The sequence below is a fragment of the Cebus imitator genome, unplaced genomic scaffold, assembly GCF_001604975.1.
Source record: "Cebus imitator isolate Cc_AM_T3 unplaced genomic scaffold, Cebus_imitator-1.0 Scaffold84, whole genome shotgun sequence".
In the NCBI taxonomy this organism is placed as follows: Eukaryota; Metazoa; Chordata; class Mammalia; order Primates; family Cebidae; genus Cebus; species Cebus imitator.
Window position 1 is genome coordinate 114,532 of NW_016107399.1, and position 24,569 is coordinate 139,100.

The following is a 24,569-nucleotide window of genomic DNA, read 5'->3' on the forward strand; positions in this document are numbered from 1 at the left end:
TTTAATAGCAATTTATCCTGGTTTATAAACCAGGATAAACCAAGATGCACCAAACTTTGTGTCCAAAACCTACATAGCGTTGCCTAGCCCTTGGGTTTAGATGCTTGGATGCTGGAAATTGCATTTTCCATTCTCTGCTTTCTGGCACATGCAAGACAAATATGCAAGCCTCAAAATTTATTCTCTTTTCAAGTCAAGGCTTTCTAGGCTGTTAAAATAAAATTTTACATCTAGCTGCATTGCAAGTCAGGAAATACCTTCCTGCAAATAAGGAAGATGACAAAAGCTAGTTTCAACCATTCTGAACTGCTATTAAATATTTCCCAGCAAAGGGATTAATTTCACAGGTCTCGGCACTAACATTTTAACCACTTCCCTTCTCCCCTTTCTTCCCTTTCTTCTCATGATCATTCTCTCCTAAACTTGCTAAATTCCCAGGAAACAGGGAAAATGGCCTGCTAGGGGAAACAGTTTCAATATTGAAAATCATTTCTCTGAGATATAACTAGCCTTTTCAATGATTCTCAAATTTGTCATTGGATAGGCAGTTCGGCAAAAACCTAGAAGGGAATGCTTATTAGTTTATCAATTTATTTGTTAATGGCCCAGTTTTTATTGAAACTTTTGCATGTCTACTACTCTTTGGAGAATAATTAACAGCTCCATCCTATTGAAATGGCTTGTGTACAGAGAATACATCTACCAAATGAAATCTATGGCTTTGTAGAGGATAAAAATAAAAATAACTTCTTTCACCAAGCTCTTCTCCTTGGCATGGAAAACTGAAATCTACTTAAAGCATAATTTATACAATACAGAATTGGAGTGCCTGGGGTATGGAGAGTGAGGCACAAAACGTTTCCACACGTTTGACTTTATTAATTTGAAAGCAAAGTTACTGAAATGCCTCAGTTAGTTCTGCATTTTAAAAGACGTCTATCTGGAAGAAAAAAAAAATGTGCCTCCGTGTGTGTGTGTGTGTGTGTGTGTGTGTGTGTGTGTGTGTGTGTCAGGGGAAGATAGGAGATTATTCACATGCTTGAAGGTTATTCACACTGCTTTAACAAATCGACATAGAACATGCCTCCTAATTAACTGCAGAGTTAATAGTCTGTCTCTTTGTCCTGATGTAATTTAGATCTGAATCTAATTCCAGCCCTAAACTATATCAAACCCAGGCAGAAAAACTTAAGTTATGGGCAATTACCTGGGCTAGTCAGGTTTTTTTCTCAAGAGTGAGAACCATATTCTCCTATTTCCATTGACCACAATTTCGTTCCACCACCTTTGTACAACCCCAATTCACTCCCAACTGTAGTTACGTTTTCACAGGGGATGAAAACTCTGGCACCACAGGGCTCTTGCATCAAGCTTCATGCTTTCCCAGACATTAACTCAAGAGAACACAGAGAGGAGGAGGAGGAGGAGGAGGAGGAGGAGGAGGAGATGGAGTGATAAATAGATATTACACATGTTTTTCCTGGAAAGATCACCCCACTTTTTCAAACTTTCCAGAATTAAAAGAATGTATTTTATCTGTATTACCATGGAAATTATTAGTAACACAGGATTTTTTCTAAGTTTCACCAAAAACTTTCAACAGTGTTCAAAGAAATTTTCTAGAACAATTTCAATACATTTGGTCTATCATTTGGGGCTAGAATATTTATATTCTTTCTGATTTTATTACTTCATATGTTAGAAGAGTTTCTAATGTGTGTGTGAATATGATTTTAAATGTTAAGATTATATAGCTGTAGATATAGGTAGACATATATGTAGATATAATGTTATGATATCACTATAGGGCATTCTGTCTTCCATCCTTTTTATATCTCCACAGAACGGCTTTCATGGGGCTCTTTCCTGCCCTCTACCTCCTAGATTCAGCTTTATTAAAAGGTAAAAGCCCATCTTATTTTCCACCGAAACGTCTACCCACTTTCATAGGGTGTCCAGTCAATTTCTGAGTACAGTTCATTGGCGTCTTCATAACATCAACCCTCCGGGTGAGATCTGTAATAGCTAGTTAATTATCTGGGAATTTTCAAACATCTGGATATTTCAAATAATGTGAATAAACTATTTGAACTTTATATTATTACATTATATTTTTCTTTAAATGTTTTAGCATTTATGAAAAAATGCACCAAGATTTTGGATTTCTAACATTTTTAGCTGTATGAGAGGGTAAAGGGCTGGCACTTTATTAGCTTGGGGGCAATGTAGATAGGTATTGAAGCTGGTGCTGGAAGCACATCCTGGAAATTTTTATCTGAGTTTCTTGTCAATCTTACACAATTGCGTGTAATGAGAACTTCATGACTGCAACATTGATCTGGCCTAGTTCTGAACTGCTTGATGAAGGATCGTTTTTTTTGACACAAACAATGCTGGCAACTATGAATGAATTCACACCACTAGCAATTGTTGGCAGCATACCCAGCCACTCTACCCATTTTGAGAGTGTGAAATGGCAAGTATTCAGCAGGTCAAATTATCCTTGAAGTCACAAAAATAGGGAAAATCCAACAAGCACAGTCGGTGTTTGCCTGAAGAATACAGTCACATAGTTGCTTCACTTTTAATATTCTTAAGAAATAACCAAAAAAATGAGCTACAAATATGGGAAACTAAGAGTGTGTGAATGAAAAAGAGCAACAAAAGGAGGAAATACAAGACTAGACAATGTAATATTCTACTTAACATTTCAGAATTTTATTAATCCTTTAAAAGTCACCCTCTTTCTTTTGAGTTAACTCAATATCCTCATCTCGATTACTCTCATACATGGTTTACTTTGATTTTGTTACTAAATTCTGTGAACCATTATTTAATCAAATCTATTAAAGATTAGAAAAAATTCTAGCAAGACTTATAATCATGAAATACAGAATTAAAAGTTTAAACCTACCAAAAATCCTATGGCCTGTCAATTAGCTGTGAATAAGGCATATCAGGAGCATAAATCTGTGCTTTTGACTGTAAGTAAAATTTACTAATGCAGGAAGCAAAATAGTGAGGGAATATTGGGGTTGCTAAAAGATTACTTTTTTTTTTTTGCAAAATGCAGTGTACCTTAAATGTGTCTCACCTTAGAAGGCCTCTACCTATAGTCAGATTAATTTTTCTAAAGACAATTTGGTGTTTTGAAGACAAATGTCATTAGTCTATGATCATAGCTTTGTAGGACAATTAGCCATTTTAGAATTGACCATATTTTCTCTATTTAGTGTATAGCCATCTTGATATTTAGATGGGAGTCTACTACAATGAAGAAACAGTTTCATTTTACATGATTGGATTTAGAAATTTGTGAATTTTACACTAATAAGAATTTTAAATAATTTGAAAATGCAAACATTTGACCTACAGTCTAGGAGCATAGATACATACAAAGTAGTTCACTGCTGACCTTAGATCATTGATTTAGAACAGAATTTGGTAACTATGGGCACGTGGAGGGGGGGCAGTGAGGAAGGTAAAAATAGGAATCTATACGAATTGTGTTCAGATTGATTTTGTATAAACACAATATATTCATGGTTTTATCTCTTATTTTTAATACCTAGCTCACATGAAGGTGTTCCAAGGGAAGAATCAATATTTTAAATAACATGTTTGCTTAAAATATACAGTGGCTGCTTCGTTAAAATCTTATCACCTTTTATTAACCATGTTCAGAAATAATTAGAGGAGTGAGCTCCCTGGATCAGAACTGAAACAAGTGAGATCAATTAAGCTCCTTTGAAATAGGTCTGTCCACACTTAGATTTTTTTTCAGACCAATTTAGGTGGAAATCTATTACCTAAATCCACATTCATTGATACCATATTCTTGCTTTATATTTCTTTGCCTTAGGCAGGATTTTTCTGTGATTCCGATTGGGTCTGACTAAAACTGGAGACATCTTAATTTAGAACAGGGCAGGAAGAATTGAGTGGGGAAAGAAGGCCTTCGGAGAGTAGCTAAGCATCCAAAGCAGTGTACACAAAAAGAGTAAGCAACATCCCCTGGGATTTTTCCCATGTGGGTATCATTGAGCAAAGCTGCCATGGGAAGATATATAGATTACTGGGAAATGCCAGGTTATTATGGAGGAAATAACTCACAGGATGATTTCACAGCCTGGCTAAATTACTACTTGATTAACTCCTGATAAAACTCGGAGCGCACAAAGCGAGGCAGTGAATCCTTTTCCATCAGGGAATGGATTCTTTTCTGGGCCATGTCAAAGCTGCTCAGGGAAGGTTCCACCAGGTTCTTCATTGTGATGTCCTTAGTGAAGTGGTCAATATTCACCTGTGGGCCAGGAAACAGGGTCACTAAGTAAACCTAGGTATAAAATTTGATGAGGGGTAAAGAGGGAGGTGGAATTTCTCATCAATAAAACATAAGAGGGGAGGAAAGTCATTAAAAAGTGAGACATGTCACATCTCACTTTATAGGTGATGGAGTAATGCAGCTGATGTTCCAACAGATGCATCCAACGGGTATCAGACAACCACCCGGTATCAGAACTCCCATAGAAGCTAACACACACATGACTTATTTAATCCTTTACAACAATCCTAAGAATGATTCTTTTCTTTTTTAGAAAAAAAAAATACGTATATGCAGAAGGTTAAGTGGCTTCCTCAGGATCACGGAACTGATAAGCATATTTGAATCTAGAAAATCAGAATTTGAATTCAGGTGTCCTGGTGCCTAATTTTTTTTTTTTTTTTTTAAGATAGAGTCTAGCTCTGTTACCCAGGCTGGAGCACAGTGGCACCATTTGGCTCACTGCAACCTCTGCCTTCCTGGTTCAAGAGATTCTCCTGCCTCAGCCTCCCAAGTAGCTGGGATTACAGACACATGCCACCACACTCAGCGAATTTTTGTATTTTTGGTAGAGACGGGGTTTTGCCATGTTGGCCAGGCTGGTCTCAAACTCCTGACCTCAGGTGATCTGCCTGCCTTGGCCAACCAAACTGCTGGGATTACAGGCTTTCTGTGGCCATCCCGAGTTCCACAATAGGCTTTTAATGTGGTTTTATAATTAGCGAAGAAAAAAGCAGATCAACTTCCCCAAAGTTTCTTTGAAATCAACAAAAATCTGGTCTTCAGTAGTCAATCAGTGGTATATTGACTTTTAACATCTCTAGCACCATTTTCTTGTAATATTTTGATATTTATGAGTAAATGTACCATTTTCCCAACTACAGTGTAAATGGCAAAGTCCAAGTGGGAAAATAAAGGATAAAGAAGAGTAAAGGGGGGGAAAAAAAGAGAGGCATTTAGAGAAAAGAATAGTAATGGGAAAGGAAAGAGGAACAAAGAAAAGTTGTAGAAATACTCGTTAGGCATTAATGAGTTCAGACCACTGAGATACTGGTTGATGTAGTTTGACTCTGTGTCCCCACCCACATCTCACCTTAAATTGTAAAAATTCCCACAGGTCAAGGGCAGGACCAGGTGGAAATAATTGAATCATGGCGGCAGTTTCCCCTATACTGTTCTCGTGAGAGTGAGTGAGTTCTCACGAGATCTGATGGTTTCATAAGGGGCTTCCCCCTTCGCTCCACTCTCATTCTCGTTCCTGCCACCCTGAGAAGAAGTGCTTTCTGCCTTGATAGAAAGTTTCCCGAGGCCTTCCCCAGACATGCAGAGCTGTGAGTCAATTAAACTTCTTTTCTTTATAAATTACCAAGCCTTGGGTATTTCTTCATAGTAGCGTGAGAAAGGACTAATATACTGGTTGAATATCACTTATCAGAGTGCTTGGAACCGGAACTGTTTTAGATATCTTGAATTTTTTCAGATTTTGAAATATTTACATATACACAATGAGGTAAGATATCTTAATATGAGATCCAAGTCTAAACACAAAGTTTATTTATGTGTCATATATACCGTTAAACATAACATGAAGGTACTTTTATGTAATATTTTTAATAATTTTGTGTATGAAAAAAGTTTTGGCTGTATTTTGACAGAGATCTATCACATGAGGTCAGGTGTGGAATTTTCCACTTGTGGCATCCTTCTGCTGAAAAAGTTTCAGACTTTGAGGCATTTTAGATTTTAAATTTCCAGATCAGAGATGTTCGATGTGAAGAAGTTTTTACACCCACTTTTTAATTTAATCCTCACAACATCTCTACAAAATAGTCTCCATTATTCTTATTTTCACAAAGGAAAAAATTAGGTTCAGAGAGACTCAACAATTCATGTAAGATTTCACATTGGTATGATTCCCACTGGAGGTTATATGATACTGAAGTGAGAACCATAAAACTAAAAGTCGTCTGAGCCGGATTCATGTTCATAAATACTTGACCATATTGTTCTGCCTTTATACTCAGTAGGTGCTTAATAAGGTGGCCAATTCACAAATAGGAATAGCCGTTGGCTCCCAACAGGAGGTCTGTGTCTCAGATGTAAACCCTTCCTGAGAGCTAATGAGCTACCCTTAACTGACCCACCTACCCACAGACCAACCTCTTTAGGAGCCTCCGTTTGAATGAATTCTTCATAAATTTGCTTTGCCTTCTCAGCCATCTTGGCAGGGGACTTGATCTTCTTGTAATCCTCACAGGCAATCCAGAACTCAAGGTTTTCCTCACTGAATTCAGACTTCAGGAAACTTTTGAAACTGGCAAGTCCATCTAGCAAGGAAAAAAAATCAGTTGGAGAAATGGATTTATTTACTTAACAAATGGCATACCCTTCTATACAGCCTAGTCTGACTATATAGCCTAGTCTTATTTACTTACTATTTTTGTTGTTTATGTAAGAATCTTAAAATGTTAACTCATTTAATCTTCCTTACAAACCTAAGAGGCAGGTGCTATCAATATCCCATTCTGTAAATGAGGTCGGAGAGATCAAGTGATTTTCCCATAATAACTAGCTGGTAAGTGGCAGAGCCAGAATTCAAACCGAGGTTTTGAAGTCTGGCTCAAGAGTCCATGCATTTATCCATTATTCTAAGCTACTTCTCAAGAGATGCAGGATTCAGCTTCTTGGAAAAGAAACTGTCCAATAATGGCTGCCTGCTTTTTACTGCACCTGGACTGGAAGAAAAATACAAGGCCAACACAAATGTTGTATCTGTGACAGAAAGGGAAAGGGCTTACCAAGGCTATTCTATGCAGGAGCTTTAGCTCCTTCATATCTAGCTTCCTTTACCCCTTCATTCGAATGGAAAAGGAATGGGACAGAGATGGAAGATAGAGAACAGAAAACACAGCTGAAGCCCTGCTCATCGTATACAGCTGTAGGGAACTCTGAAACTAGACAGAGGGATTTACCATGTTGTCTTTCCAAACAACTGAATGCAATGTCTATTTTAGTGACAAATGTTTACCTATTTACACATTAAGGAGCACTATTAACACTAATGCCATTCTGGACACTTAACAAACCACAAAGGAGAAAATAATACATTTAAAACTTGGCTTGTTCATGTAAGCAATGTTAAGTATCACTATGAACTACTTACAATTCTTTATTTTCTCTTTGTACAGATTATGTTCCAAGCACTGTGATAAGTCACTATGATAAGTAAAATAGACATGGTTCCTGTCCTAATGGCTTATAGATTCTGGAAAGAGTAGAAAGAAAATGAAGAAATAGAAGAAATACTTACACAATGAAAGGAAACTATATGAAAGGTAGTAACAGAATCATAGGAGAGTCCTGACTTCATTTGAGGCTAAGGGAAGGCAAGAAAGTAACATTCAATTTGAGACCCAAAGGATGAATGGAAAAGGGCCAGATGAAGTTACCGTACAGTGTACTTACCATGTCCATCGATTATACATCAGGCTTTCTTAACATGTTAAATTTAATATAATTATAGTTATGATTCTTTTTTCAGTGTACAATTGCTCATGTAGAATAAACTTTGATTTATAATTTAAAAACTATATATGTAATATATAGATATGATAGTCTATATAGATTATAATATATAAATATAGATATAGCCTACTATATATAGATACAGTTTTTAAATTATAAACTAAAACTATAAGACTAAAATTATAAAACTATGTATAAGGATTCTTGGGCCTGATCCAGTATTTTCCTTCTCCTTTATGCTGAAAAAAAAAATATATATATATATATGTATGTATAATATATATGTATATATATATACTGTATATATATACTGTATAATATATATATTATTCAGCATACATTAGACACCCACACACATACACACACACAAGCCAAAATTCTAACAAATGTATATCTATAGGGAGATAATTCATGTTTGTTTATTATCTAAGAAAAGTAAAGATTTCCAAAAGGAGGAGGGAGAAAGCTCTAATATTCCAGAGGCTGTGTCAAAATCACAGACCCACCCTCAGTAACATGTTTTGAATGTCACTTTGCCCCCCAGGGCAGAAGGCAAGATTACTGTCACCAGTACTTTAGGGTCCAGTTTTCTCTAATTTGCCCCCACCTGGAGACATGTCTGCACTACATCAGTTCTGCTTAGAGATCATATTTATGTTCTGAATTCATTTCCTTTGGCCTAATTTCCATGTATTCTTTTTCCCTATTCTTTTTATAGGCTCTAAATTTTCATTTATTAGTCATTGCCAATACATTGATTTCACACAAGCACAAAATGTATGCAATAATAAAGACACTATAGTTATCCCTTTTCAATTTACCTTCTGCACACTTTTACTGTCCTCATACCCTTGGTACCCTGCAACAATACCCAATTTTAAAGAAGAATGGCTAGGGTGATCATTAATTTGCATTAGGGTCACCGTCGATTTCAGGATTCAAACAAGACACTTTGCAATTTGGTCCCTTTTTCATGTACTTACCCTAAATACATTTTTAATTGATTAAAAATATTTCTGGGAGCAATGGTAGGTATAATAAACAATTTTCAATACTTGCGAAAAGAAAGAAAAAGAAAAACACATTTTTTCTAGAAACTTGGCTAGAAGAATCACTTTGAAACCATTTGATAACCTGTAACTGGTATTTCTCTCTCTCCTAGTATTTCCTACTATATTTCCAGCACTATTTGTCTGAATTTAGTGACACAAGAGTCAACATAAGTGCTAAAAGAAAAATATAAGACCTATTTTTCTCTCTGTCATGGTTAAAATGTCCATTGTTTATTCTCATTAGTCCATATCCTTCAGCCTGTCTCTGAATCAGCCATTCTGCGTCTGTTTAAAACGTAGAGACAAAAATCTCAGTCCTCCCAAACATTGCTATTTATGACCTGAGGAAGTATGCTGGGATTCCCCAGCAATGTTCCATTGACGGCATTTCCATGGAATAAGCTTGCAAAATAGCTTTCCTGTGCAGCAACTCCATTTCCTGGATAGTAATTTAATAACTTTCACTGAATTCCACAGTCTTATTTCGACCTTTTTGTTAACGTATAACTCATAAAATGGCTTTCCATTGAATTGGTCTGTGAGATGTATAAAGCTATTCATTCTCTCCCCTGGCTTTGGGCATTCTCTGGAGGGTCCCACTAAAGCCACCCCTGAGACCCCTTCTCCTCTTTAGCCTCTGGTTGTCTATCAGTTCTTTCCACAGCGATTCTCTCTGTCACCCCTATGGACATCCTATTATTAGGTCAGAGTCAAACACAATCCAGGCCAATGTCTCTATTCTGTAAAGAACACACATTTATTCTTTGCCCTATCACCATTCCTCTATCCACTCCACACCCCAATAGAGTTTCAGCATACCTCCCTGACAAATCACCACGTTCTTCCCTGCTGAGCCTACACAGAGCCTCAGAGTGCCTCTGGACCCACCTCTTCAGGCATCCACTATCCAGATAGCCAATGAAACCCACCTGATTATCTGGTCTTATGGAAACACTCCCAGTTGTAATCCACACTACAATGAATGGTGTCACTTTTGACATCGATGTAAACTAGGAGCCCTACCTAAGAACAAGATGAAAACACCTATAAAATTGCCTTGAAAATGAAAGGAGCATTAGACAAATCAAAGTTAGTTTAGTATAAAGGAAAAAATATTAAAAACTAAATTAGTGAGGCCAGGCGCAGTGGCTCACGCCTGTATTCTCAGCACCTTGGGAGGCCAAGGCAGGCAGGTCAAGAGGTCGAGACTATTCTGGCCAACATTGTGAAACCCCGTCTCTACTAAAAGAACATAAATTAACTGGGATTAGTGGTGCACACCTATAATCCCAGCTACTCAGGAGGCTGAAAAAGAAGAATAACTTGAACCCTGGAGGCCGAGGTTGCGATGAGCTAAGATTACGCCACTGCATTCCAACCTGGGTGACAGAGCACGATTCCATCTCAAAACTAGATTAATACAAATCTCTTCAACCAGGGGAGATAAAAATGAAGTCATTGATAGTTGATAAGCACCATTTCTAGCTTATTGGTTCAAAATTATATTACTGCAATAACTTGAGCAAGTCATCAAATCTCTCTGATACTCTGTTCCCTCATCTGTTAAATGGAGATAAAGGAAACTATCTGATGAGGTTGCACTAAGAAATAAATAATTCATATAAAGTTCTTATATGGTATCAAACATAATTATCATTATGTAGCGCAATCCTTGTTGGCGTTCATTATCATTATTCATTACAAATTTTAAATTAATCTTTTAATTAATTCAAAACCCAACTCCAATGTTGCCTCGTGTGTAAGGCAGTCTTTACTACCATCAACTTGATCTCCAGGATTTTTATCATTACGGAAGAAGCACTCACTTTCTGTTCTTTTGTTGGGCTTGTTTCCTTTTGTATCTTTTCCATGAGGCTGTTAATTCTTTGAGTTCGAGGTTTGAGTTTCACCTGTTTGCCCCTGGTCTAAATCCCACCTCCCAGCCTAAATCTGTGCACCTAACATTTAACAGAGGTTCCCATGGAAATAAGACACATTCAGGGAAGCATTTGCTTCCAAGTGACAGAATCAAAGAACACTAACTTAAAAAAAATTATTTATGGATTTTGCTGTGTTTTATTTCACTGGCAAGTTCCCTAACCCCCCTTAATCTCAATTTTATTTTCTAAAAACTAGGAATTGTAATGGCACTCAAGTCCTAAAATTATTGCAATCATTAAATTAACTAATGTATGCAAAGTGCTTAGAACAGTACTTGGCACAGGATGAATAAGTGTGAGCTATTGCTTTTATTATAATAATTATTTTCAAGGAAATTATGGTTGCCCGTGAGGAAGATGATGACAAAAATGAACCAGAAATGAGAAGGAAGAAAACCAAAGAGGAACAAGCAAAAGGAGAGTGCAAAGATAGAAACAAAAAGATGTATCTGGATCCAGGCTCCTTCATTTCCCATGGACAAATCTAAATAGCAAGGGCGTCTTAAGGAGATGCTCTGACCTTCTAGAGCTCCTGCAGAAGGGAGAGCCACATAAAAACTTTACTGTTTCTGGCTTGTTTCGTTCTTCCTCTGCTCTTAAAAATGGTCATGTGGGGAATTATTAAATGTCACTGTCTTATTTAAACTCCCATGTGAAATCTATTTTTATGTTTAAAAAACAACACACTGTGTATATGCCCCACGTGCCTATGAAATGAAAACAGATGATGCCACCTAAAGAACTGAAGGCAAAACATGTAGGAAGTTGATGTACTTTCAGAACAGAGTCACATATACCAGATGATTAAAAATTACTTTGAAAAATGAAGGAAGATGAGAGGAACCTTGTTAGAAAAGATTGAGTAGCAGCTTAACTGTCCTATATTTTTTAGAAGCTTGGTACCAGTTGACTTCATTTTCACTCAATAAAAAGAAAGTTGTGAATGCAAGGAATTCTTGGGGATCTATTTAATATAGCAACTGTGAAAGTCAATATCCTACATTAACATAACTGCCAAATTTCCCTTATAAATTGACAATGATGCTATTCCTCAAGGTTAAATGGTTTAAATTTATCAAGTCAAACATACAAAAAGAGATTGTAAAGTGGTTTGTCTTTATTTGTTTTCATAGCAACAGGGTCTCTCTCTGTGGTCCAAGCTGGAGTGCAGTGGTGCGATCCTGGGCTCAAGCCATCCTCCTGCCTCACACCTGGCTATTACTCTTTCTTTCTTTCTTTTTTAGAGATGGGGTATTTTTATGTTGCCCAGGCTGGTCTTGAACTCCTGGCCTCAAGCAATCCTCCTGTCACAGCCTTCCAAAGTTTTGGGATTACAGATATGAGCCACTGCACCTGGCCCCAGTTATGAAGTTTTCAATGTATATATGTCCCAAATGTATCTTTCTTCATTACCTGTTTTGCTTCAGCCACAGCTAATGTTAGGTAGTTTCTGATCATAGACTATTAGTTTTCATGGATTCAAAGAAGAACTTCTCAGAAGAACTGATGTATTGGTTTGGCTTACAGTCATTCATGGTATTCCATAGCTGATGTCTGGGAAAATAGGTCAAATATTGTCTCTTCAGATCGGTGATGTTGGAGTAGAATTATCTGGGTATGCCTGGCATTCCGCTGGTTCTTCTCTAGGAACAGCCAGACAGAGAGAAACAAAGAACAAAGACAGAGTGGCAAGAGAAACGTAGAGAAAGACGAGACATGGGGAGAAGCAGAGACAGATAAAGGAGAAGAGAGCAATACAGTGACAGTAAGAATAGAGAACTAGAGAGGGAAGACTGTGTCACTTACTGATGGCTTCACCTCCCAGAGGGCCATGGCTTGCCTTTTTTTCTGTGAGGTCTCTATACCCATACCATGACCCCTCGTTTTTAGTTGGGCTAGTTTGAATGGATTAGTGTCCCTTTCAAGGAATGCATTGACCAGAATAGTTATAAATGCTTTCCTATTTATTGCTTTAGGGAAATGAATTGCCCAGGTCTTAAAAATATTAATCACTTAAGAAGATAATTATGTGGAACTTATATATAAACACACGGGCAAACACACACAAGAATACATACACGTACTACATACACATATAAATACACAGGTATAATTTTAAAATACATATATAATTCAATGAAATATTGTGATTATATATATACATACATGTGTATATACATGCACATATGTGAACACACACAAGTCCAAGTATATTTTCCCCTCTGAGAAGTAGAAAATATTACTGTGAGCCTCTCAGGTCTCTCACACCAGTAATCATCTGTTTGCAACCTGAAAATCTTCAGTCCTTTAACAAATGCTAAGGTGTTAACACTAACTGCCTCTGGCTTAACTCTATTTAACTCTATCTAACCCTAGCTTTCTTATTCTAGTAGCTCTCTGTCTCCTAAAAGCCTGAAATATATAGACATGTGGCCCTAAGGATTTAGTGTGACTGAAAAGGATTGTATATTGGCACATAAATATTTATTCTTCTCAACGGTTTTGAAAACATGAAAATAGTTCTGCTGACTCTCAGGGTTTTTGACAATAGTAGTAAATACCTGTGTTCAGAGTACCAGCATTCATAATTTATCAATAGGTCATCTGTGAATCTACTATTGGCCCAGAAGCCACTGGAGCAAGACAATAAGTCCATTAATAAACATAAATATTTTTCTACTAGTTGACCTCATGAAATTTCTAGGTCCAAGAAGCAAAATGAATTAGTTCATTCACTCATTCACTACATAAATGTTCCCCAAACATCTTGTACGTGTCAGGGCAGGGTACTTTGTTTAGCACAAGAAAAAAGGAGATCGAATCAGAAATGAATAAGCTAGAGAAAGTTTTAAATTACAGACTGTGGTGGTCTGTCTCCAAAAATAAAAGATTAATTCTATTGCAAGTAAGCAGGAGCTTATGACATCAAAAGGAAGACATAAAGAATGTTCACATTCAATTCAACACACATTTCTTGTCATCTACTCTGTGCCTATTAATCGTGATAGTCTTGTGAGAAATATTTTATAAATCCTTATTTTTGCAAAGCATGTAACAAAGTTTTATATTCCATTCTTGTGATAAAGATGGAGAAATATAGATGAGGTATTTTAAATTGAATCATACTTTTAGAGTGAATTATTCAACAAATATTTGTTTTCCTGATACTATATATGCCCTGTTGTGAAATTATCTACATGAAAAAGACTAACTCTTGCTCATTGGTGAGTTTATAATCTATCATAGAAGGAAGCCAACTATGAACAGAACAGAAGGCAGCAAGTATTAAGTGGCATAAAAGATGTGCAGACAAATGGCTTTGGAAATTTACAGGGTGGATAAATTGTTGTGGATGGTCAAGGAACACTGGGCATTTCTTATTTGAATTATCTGTTTTAGATGAGAGACAATTTTAACAGAGAGAGATGTGAGTGAAAGATATTCCAGCCAAGGGAATTAAGTGTAGAAACCCTGCATGGAACAGAGAAGAGTTCAGTTTGCCTACAGGCAGGCCATATAGTTACGGTGATCTTGAACACCAGAAATTTGAACTTGATACTGTAAGTCAAGGGAATCAGTAAGGATTTTGGACTGGGGAAAGGCACCCAGTGCTTACAGATCCACTGGCATTAGCTTGGAAAAGAGTCTGCACTGATTAGCACCTTTGTCATGTCTTGAATGAAAATGTAAAAGGCATGGTGCCAGAAGAGGAAACTGAGGCTGGGGGAGATAACAACCCAGGTCAGATCACAAGAGCAGTTGACAGTATAAAAGTTTGAACTAGGAGGTACCACTTATGACTTGTTAGTGATCTTTACACTGTTATATCTGATCTTTATCAATTTGTTATAGGCTAAGTCAGGAAAGGTAATTTCTCTATTTTACTGATGAGAATGTTGAGAAGGTCAAGCCACTCATTCTGGCTCATACAAGTAAGCAGGATAGATGGGAACACAACCTAACAATCATGAGTCTTCAGAACACCTTATGGTCACATTCCCCCACAGTGTCACGGACTCTCCTTTCCTTGTGAACTGGATAATCACATACCTGTGGCCCCCTTCTGTTGTTCATACTACCTTCAAAAATTGAAGAAGTGTCCAGATTGGGGAAGAAGAACACAGGCAACACAAAGGTGTTTTTGATTTGTGTCCCTAACCTGACCTTTATTAAAAAAAAAAACAATGCAAACTTACAGTTGTTCTGCAGGAGTTTGTCCAGGGAATCACGCCACTGCAGGGCCTCGTCCAGTGAGGGCCTACATCAATAACAAGAAGAGAAAGGGTATGGCTTAAGTAGGGATTGAACCACATGTACCAGCAGTAACTCTCCCTGTTTCTCTTAGATGGAAATGATATGGTCTATGCTCAGGGCAAAGAAGGTCGAGTTATTTTCTCTCTACCAATTGGGTTTGATGAGCTGGGTTTGCTTTCATACAGCTTTATTGCATATATTCATCTTTTCTGAATGATTTGGTTAGGTCTGTCTCTTTTTAGAAGTACAGTTTACTTGTCGTTAAGCTGTGACTTGATATTCTTGCATATCCCATGAAAGTTGTTCCAATTGTGGTCTTTTTTTTCCAAATATAATTTCCTGAAATTCAGTTGTTCCATTCCAAGGATTGAACTCCTGTTCTTGGCCTCACCATTACTGCATGTTAAATACCTAAGTGAATCAGCAAAATGCACTGGGGTTCTACATCCACATCCCAAAGCCATCTAATTAAGGCTAGTGGAAGATGTGAATGTATAAGGCTTTCCTTGTGTTGGGATTGTGATCATAGCAAATTTACATGTTAAAAACTGTAGGTACATTTTTCCTACCTACTTAGGACAGGAACAGACTTTTTAAAAAAAGATTTACTCTGTCTGATTAAAAAAAAAAAAAAAGTGGTTAATATATCCTGAATAGGAATGTTGTACACAAATACTTGAGATGCTGACTCAAAAGGAGAAGATTATAGTCAACACATAATTTCTCCTTAGGCTGTTTCTATTTTAACATTTATATATGCAGAACCCCTGCAGCTATTCCATTTTAACCACCAATTTTTCTCTCACAGCAGGATGTGTCAAGTGGAGCTGGTATTGTCTGGGAAAAATGGCTGACTGCACACTCTTCGGCTCACCCGGCTCGAACTCTTGCATTATGATGTGAGTTCTTCATTGTCAAATCAAAACAGACTGACAAAGCACTGTTAGAATATTAAGGCCAAATGAGGTGTTTTTTCCTAAACTGGAATTTCCTTAGCTCTTAATTTGTTTATCAACTGTCTAGGCAATCAAAAGAAAATTCCTGCTTCTAGTTTTTATACAATGATATTTCAGGAGAGGTAAATTATTCAGATAGGCAGCTTTGGTTGATATGACAGCCGCTTATTCTAGTTTTCATTTTGCTGTCCCAGGCACACAATCAGCTTCACTTTATTTATGTAAGGAATCCAAGACAGCAGTAGGTTTTAGGCTAAAATATTGTGAAAAATTCCTTTCCTTCTCTATTCCTCATTCCAGAACATGCATAGGTTGTGAGTCCTGATTATATGATTTTTCATAAAGTTTTATGTGTTCACTCTTTGCGAGGTAAACTTGCCAAAGTGAGGGTAACAAGCCTTGTGAAATAATCTTGGGAGATTTCTGTTTTCCTGGATAGAAACACAGCCATCATAGATGGAAAACACACTAATGCCTCAGAAATTTATTTCTCTGTAGTGTTCTGGTTCATTTTACTTCTATCCAGAAAAGGATCTATCTACTAGAGGTCAATAAATCCTCTTGGCTCTTTTATATTATTGCAAGTAGAGAACTGTTTTTGTGCCTATTATTTCCTACTTACATGTTTGTCACAAGGCCTTACACATCTTACCTTCTTCGCTACAGTAGTTTCAATAATAGACACCCACCAAGTTTCTATTCATTGTTGACAGAACAGCAGGACATTAAATTATTGGACAAAAGAAACTAGCTCAGAGCAAGAGGAAGGCTGGTTTACTCACAGGATTTCCTGATTTTATAAATATTCTCATTAAATGAAATCACTTTCCTGCCCCACTTTTCCTCTGGTTAGTATAGAGGAGCAAAGGAAGAAGAAATGACAGGAACAGGTGCACCAAACTTAAGCATGTTATCCGATCTGATTTGTCCCAAATGGTCTTGTTGGAACTAGGCTAATGGTCAATAACAGCAGCACATCACAGCCAAGATTAAATTCCTGAAAAGGACATGTGCAGAGCCCGCTTGGGAGTGAAATTGGTCCAAATTGATTTAAGGGCACAGTCAAGCAGGACGCGTCCCCCGCAGCATGAAGCCCAGTGTTTTGATTACTAGCCTAGGAGCTAACAGTGGTTCATCCTGTCCCTATTCTCAGAATTTGCCAGTCCTCATTAGGTCTAAATTCATTGGAAACAAGATAGATGCAGATCTAAATGACCAATAAATGTCCCAGTTTGCTAGGTCACAGCTGACCACAGAGGATGGGCATGGAGTTTCTGTGTGTGGGTGAGGGTGGGAGGAAGAGGAAGCTATTTCAGATGAAACTCAAACATTTATAGAGATGATTAGCCACATGTTTTATAATGCCTAGTGTAAATGCCACCTGGTCCAGGAAGTGGCCATCTCTGCTAGAAGTGCCATCTCTCTTTTCACTCTACTCTTACCACATTTACGCACTGAGTCTCTCACATGACATGATGCACTCACTGCCCAAGGGTTTAGGTTGTCATGCACAGAGAGCTTTTCCCATTCCACTCTATCCCATGGTATACCCTTACAACATCAATCAACCTTGCAATAAATGTGTGTCAGATTAATAAGTAAATGAATGATGGTTTTGCCCTGAGTTAGCCTGGTTGATGAAAGCCACAAATAACTCCAAACTTTGATTTTGATGACCAGTCCCATGAACCAGTATTACTGCTATTGGCAATGCTGGCCCTTAGGAGCTGTAACATCTCTAAAGTACCTGTGGTTATGTTTTTCATTTGCTTTTGTTTCGGTTTAATTTGGTTTTTAATCTATGCAGTGCCTGGCACATGCTTAAAATGTCTTAATAATGTTCTTGCACATCAGTGCTCTTAACAAGGAAAATAAAATTCAAGTTATTTACCATCAATTAGACAAGTCTAGTCCCCTCTCCCTTCCTGCCCCACAGTGCAGTCTGCTCATGACTAGGATCAAGTCTATGAGCATCTATTGAGCCCTTACCTGATGGACAACGGTGACCTGGGCACCATGTTTGGGGATACAGACTTAAAAACAAGCAAAACGTGTCATTTTTTGATATCCATATGTGGGCTTGAAATTGTGCATACATCTTTAGTCCTCACAACCAGGCTCACTCTAAGTCAACCAGGTGAGCGTATGCAGGACAACTTTCTTTAACTCTTTTCCACTAGCACAGGCTAGCTACTGTTTATGCATGGAGGTCATTCTTGAGTATAAAATGATCACTACAACAACAAACCAAAAAAAGGGGTTAAAAATTGCTGACATAGGAGAAAGGGAGACAATTATAATATAAAATAAACTATATGAATTTCTATATCAGCTCCTAACATTTTACAATTGATGATATTGTAAGCCATGATAACAGTTACCACAAACTAAACCTATGTGGTAGACTCATTTTGTCCGTTCATCAGGAGGGGCTAAAGCAGAGCCTTAAGGAATGCTCACATCCAGAGGGCAGGCAACAGTGGAAGTACTCAGAGAAAGGGAAGGCAGGGGGAAGACCAGAAGTCAAGGAAGAGAGTTTTAAGAGTAGGTCAACTGGTGAGCTGTCAAACGCTGCAGACAAGTCACAGATGGGGCCTTAGAGACAATAGTGCCGGTGAGGAAGAAAGGTTGAAGCTGGATGAGATGATCCAGAAAAGACTGAAAGCCATGAGAACCGACTTCGTTTTCTACAGTTAGCCAATTAAAGAGAAAGGTATAGATGCAGAAGGAGAGAAAGGTGGGAAGGAAATGTTTCGGCATGGAACATGGGTACCTGTTTGCTCCTAGGGGAAGAGGGTCCGCAGGGAAAAAGGGCAACTAAAAATGCTAAAAGGGGAACAGAGCTGGCTTTAGGGGGTAGGAATGTAAGTAGATTTTTCTGTTTTTTCTCAATGGTCCATTTTTTTTAAATGAGAACTCAAAACTACATGTTAAAAACTAGAAAATGCTTTTTAAAAAACTGATTCTACTGATGTCAATAACCCAAAGAATATGAGAGAGGTTAAAAATACTTCCCGTGAAGAGAAGGATTATTTTCTCCTCTGAGAGAAAAATATGAGTTAAAAATACAGAGAAATTTTCAAGTGGAGAGAAGAGAGAGAGAGAGAGAGAGAGAGAGAGAGAGAGAGAGAGAGAGAGAGATGGAGCTTATGCAGAACACAGTATTTCCTGTCAGATAAATGGCGTAGAAAGTTGCCAAATATGAGGAGGTGGGATGGGGTTTATGGATTCAGAGGAGAGTGGGAAATTTTTTTAGTGGTCACTGTTGAAAATGCAACAGACACAGAATTATTCTCTAGGGATATGAAGGATTTTTTCCAAAACAATTTAGTCTTCTGGAGGAAGGAAGGGGATGGAAGACAAGAAAAGCAAATAATCCAATAAATGGTCAGCCCCAGGGTTTCTTCCAAAACAGCTTCTCTCTGAATCCCTGGTAAGCCCAACATTTTAAGGGTCTATGTGACTGTTAAAGCCGAGATTTAAAACAGGAAATGTAGAACTCTTATTTTTTAAGGTCAATTCCAACAGATCAATAACAATTGTCACATTGTTTACTTCAAAATAGATGTTTTGATCTGTTCCTGCTCTGAAATGTGGTTCTTACTCTCTGCTACCCTTGGTGCCTGCTGCTCCACACTGAATTAGCTTCTCCTTTTCAAATGCAGAAAATTCAATTATGCCTCACTTCCTGTTTAGAATCACTTTGAAGTAATAAAAAAAAATAAGGGGGAATGGAAATATTCACTTAGGTTAATGGAAAAAGATTTAAAAAAGAAAAAGAATAACTTATCTCTTTATCTTCCAGTCAATCCAGCTATATTAAGTTGAGGTCATTTGGACAAAGGATGGGCTGGCCACTTTATATAAATGTTACATACAAAAAGAGAAATGGAGGTTAAAGTGACTCCCATATTTTTACCACACTTCTGTGATACCCTCAAAGCTCTAAGATAGCAGAGTGAAGGAGTCTGAATACCTTGGTGTTTTCTTTTTCCCATTTTCCTTTCTTGATTTTCATGGGTATCTCTGTTTTAATGGGAAGATGGAGTGTGTCTGTCTAGGTAGTGACCGTCTCTGTAGCTAGCAGGGATGATGATGCACGACGGGAATGCTAGGAGTCTTGTTCCTGAGTTAAGACCAGGCCAATGCACACTGTTCCTGCTATGAAATGTCATAGTAGGATTCACTGTCATAACATCACGATTCTTTAGAAGTATAGTTCCCTAGGTTGTCTGAACTGACAGGAGGAATATGTAGGGAGAGGGGAATGGGGATGAGGGAGGACTGCAGAAATCCAATCAATAATATTAATTTACAAATTGGAAAAACAATACTTGGTGTACCTTTAATAGAAATAGCTAGTCGAGTGTTCATTCTTAAGTAACAGACTTTGTTCCTCTGTTGGGCCTTGAGGGCCACTATCTTGGAGAAGGAACGGTTAGGCTTACATTGTCTGCCTTGTCCTTAGCATCTCTCTGAGGGAAATGTTCTCATATCCCCCTGCTGAGGAAGCAGCCTTAGATAGTTCCTTGGCAGGTAAGCATCCAGGGTTCGTAATTAACTGGATCAGGAGTGGCTACTAAGACAGTGAATGAACAGGTATTTTTACCACACGACTGTGTGGTAAGTAACTGAGGAAGTGGCTGGTGTCATTTTATAAGTATGGTCTGTCTTTCCAAAAATAAGGCAGAGCCTTATCTTTCATTTTTAAAATATTCTACCAGTATTCAATAAGATGATTCAGACATGAGACAGGGTTTTTTTTTGTTGGGTTTTTGTTGTTTTTTTTTTAAAGCTTCTTTGCAAACCAACTCTCTGAGGGTCTTATGATCCTTAATGAGTATTTGAAGGGGGTAGTTCTACAGATGAGGAATGGTGCTGAACACTTGAAAAATAGCCATCCTCTGGAGGAAATGAGTGGAATCCATATTCATGACTCACTTCTGGGTCTTGGCTGGTTTCTCCGGCTTCTCATTGTATGGAATGACAAGGTCACCAGCTGAGTCTGGCTTCTGGAGGAGAATTCCCAACTTGATCTTAATTTCCTTGGCCCTGAAAAAAGAGACACGAGGGGGAATGAGGACACCACAGGAGCATACAGATTTCAGAGAGAGATTTCTTCCTGTGTCAGAGAAACACCAATGAACAAAATCCTATTTCATTTTCATGTCTCTTGTGGCAGAAAGAATACTAATGCAGAAATTAGGCCACCTAAGTTCTAATAATTAGCATTTACCAAGCTCTTAGTATGTCCTTTGTTAATTTGCACTACATTTCAATCCTCATTATTGTTCTATACATATTCACTCATTTTATATCTGCAGATACTATAGTAGTATTTCCATTTCGCAGATGAGGTCACTGAATGACAGGAGTTTAAATAATTTAAGATAACCCAGTCAGTATTTTGTGGAGACAGATGTGAGCCCAAGCTGTCTGATGCTAGAGCTCCCAGGTGGAACTATGCACGCATTACCTGCCAGTCTTCTGCGGGCTCTCGTCCTCACTATTATTAGATATATGACATTTGGGAAAAATGATTACTTTTTACTGCCGGACCTCACTTCCCTCATCTGTAAAATGATGACATTAACCATCATTTTAGATGTTTTTTTGAGCCATTTCTAGCTATAAAATCAAATCATTCTACTCAATTATTTATTTCTCTATAAAATTTTTGTTTCCAACCTCTTATCCGTTGTTCCCCATGGCTGCTGGAGTATCTTATGTGCAGTGAGCCTTGATAAATGAGTACTAGTTGCCAAATAGGGAACCACAGCAGAATGTACTACTACTTTGTAGCTTCAGTAATTTAGTGAGTAGATATGGTCAGAATTCTCGGTACTCCTCCATCACAGGATGCAACTATTTTCATGCTCAGTTTTAAAACTAAACTTCTAAGCTATCCATTACTAGAAAAGCACCAGGCAAATCTTAAATATTTATCCGTAGGACAAGTTGTTGAATATAGGGAGACCCAAAAAGCTACACTTTCCTAGTGACTTTAGCACATTACTCATGCTTTTAAGGGAGGGTTCACCCTATTCCATTATGGTCATTGACTTATTTTCTGTTTTTCCACTTGAATATGAGAACTTTTTGATAATAGGAATTTAGTCTTAAATACATTTTTTTCCTTCTTTCTTTTTTTTTTTTTTGAGACGGATTCTTGCTCAGACTAGCATGCAGTGGCACAATCTTGGCTTACTGCAACCTCCGCTTTCTGGGTTCAAGCAATTCTCCTGCCTCAACCTCCCAAGTAGCTGAGATTACAGGTGCATGCCACCATGCCTGGCTAATGTTTTGTACTTTTAGTAGAGACGGGGTTTCACCATGCTGGACAGACTGGTCTTGAACTCCTGACCTCGTCATTCACCTGCCCTGGCCCCCCAAAGTGCTGGGATTACAGGCATGAGCCACATTGCCCAGCCTCTTAAATACCTTTTAACCCCTGTGCCTAGCACATTGCTTGGCAACATAGTAAACATTTAAAAATATTTGCCAAAGTGAACTAAAAATATCTTGATTTTGTTTCTTACAAATCTGCTAACATTTACCTCCCAGTCAATGCTAATCATAAACTCTTAAAGAGATGTGGTGAAGTTCACATGGTGGCCAAGTAGGATGTTACTACCGTACACATGCTTTCCCCACTGTTCACAGGAAGACAGTGATGAGGCAATTTAAGTAAATAAAATGCCTAAGATTCGCAGTTACGGATATTAGGAAGAAAAATTTAAGGAAACCTATTGTGATAACTTATAAAAACCCCATAAACACCTGATTATCATAACATATTTTCCTTTAGGCTAGTAAATATGGTTTTGAAAACCATGTTTTAGGAATAGTCATCTCTACAGTGAGAGCATGTGAGGCGCGCTAAATTAAACTATGCGTCCATATGATGCCTTTAGCTTTTGTTCTTCCCAGCTTAACTCTTCGTAATTTATTCATTTCTGCTTGTTTGGTGACTTACGGGCCCAAAAGGTAACTGGTATCTCATTTTCCCCACCTTGTCCCCATCCATTTGCCAAGCTTACTCCAGTGCTTTTTTGTAAAAAGCTTACTCCAATTACTTTCTTGTAATTTAGTCTTAAATACCTTTTTTTTCCTTTTTTTGTTTTGTTTTGTTTGTTTGTTAGTTTGTTTGTTTTTTGAGATGGAGACTTGCTCTGTTGCTCAGACTGGAACGCAGTGGCATGATCTTGGCTCACTGAAACCTCCGCTTTCTGGGTTCAAGCAATTCTCCTGCCTCAGCCTCCCAAGTAGTTGAGATTACAGGTGCATGACACCATGCCTGGCTAATTTTTTCTATTTTTTATAGATACATGGTTTCACCATGCTGGACAGACTGTTCTCAAGCTCCTGACCTTGTGATTCACCCTCGTGATTTCTTTTCATTTCATTCTGCTTTCATTCTTTCCCTAAAACCCTCTCACTGACTAAAGCCATCTCAGGTCCCACACTACCTCAGATCAAGCTCAGCACAGCACTAGGGTAGAAACTGGGACTGTTCTGCTGAGGGAGCTTATATAATGTTGTGAATTACAGTAATATTGCTTTAATTCCAGGGGTTGCAAATTACTTAAATTATCTAATATTTAGTTCTTTTGCCCAGAAATTGGGACTGATAAAATAGTATATCCTAAGACTTTTTGAGATGATTAAATATACTAATGCATATGAGTCACTTAGCACAGCATTTGGCATAGAACACGGCTTCTTCAAAGTTAGTTCCAACTACACAATCATTTTTCCAGCCCACCACCCGTGTTCCCTAGCTTTGAGCATCACATTGAAACATACAAAAAATCCCCCGCCAGTTACTAAGGAATTACTACACCCACGACCTTCTATATTCTACCTCTGGGGACAAGAATTGCCAATTTTATATTTATCTGAAAAATGAAGAAAACATTAAATGGGGAGGAGAAATGCATGCAATATTTGTGGCTACCCTCTGCTGGCTAATGTGCAGTATTACAGTCAGAGATGCAAGGTGCACAGGACACAGTACCCCACCCAGTCCATGAAAAACTTCATCCATATTCCATCTCTTTCTGGATCCATAGGTCCCTCCCTTCCTGTACACCAGTGGAATGCATGCTGCAACTGTTTTCAGTTTCAACCTTGACCCAACAGTCCACTCACCGATATTTAGATAACAATCGTGTAATGAAAGTCTCTTGTGTTTAGATTTGTGTCTGGTTGGTTCCTTTGGTTTTGAACTTATCCCCTCTCTCAACTTTAGTTCCTTTTTTTTCCTGTCTTTTGCTCCATTTGAGCCTTTTGCTTTTGTAGAAGGCTTTAAAATATTTGTGTTTGATTGCCTGGTGCAAGAATAATAGTTGGAGATTAAGGGATAATTAACAAAGTTGAATGTTTGTAAAAGAATTATTAGTGACTTGCCAGGCGTGGTGGCTCACCCCTGTAATCCTAGCACTTTGGGAGGCCGAGGTGGGTGGATCACCTGAGGTCAGGAGTTCAAGACCAGCCTGGCCATCGTGGTGAAATCCCA

The 24,569-nt window shown here is 37.9% G+C and overlaps 1 protein-coding gene across 1 annotated transcript in view; it reads right to left on the bottom strand.

The window, feature by feature from the left end:
* Positions 1-191: 191 nt before the first annotated feature.
* The window catches only part of RGS5 (regulator of G protein signaling 5), a 55,395-nt gene continuing 31,017 nt past the window's right edge, over positions 192-24,569 (bottom strand). Inside the window, exons 2-5 of the mRNA XM_017534035.1 lie at positions 20,993-21,103; positions 15,038-15,099; positions 6,485-6,651; positions 192-4,303 (exon numbers count right to left, since the gene is read on the bottom strand). Of these exons, the coding sequence (XP_017389524.1) occupies positions 4,142-4,303; positions 6,485-6,651; positions 15,038-15,099; positions 20,993-21,103 (502 nt within the window). The 3' untranslated portion in view covers positions 192-4,141. The remainder of the gene's footprint in view (positions 4,304-6,484; positions 6,652-15,037; positions 15,100-20,992; positions 21,104-24,569) is intronic.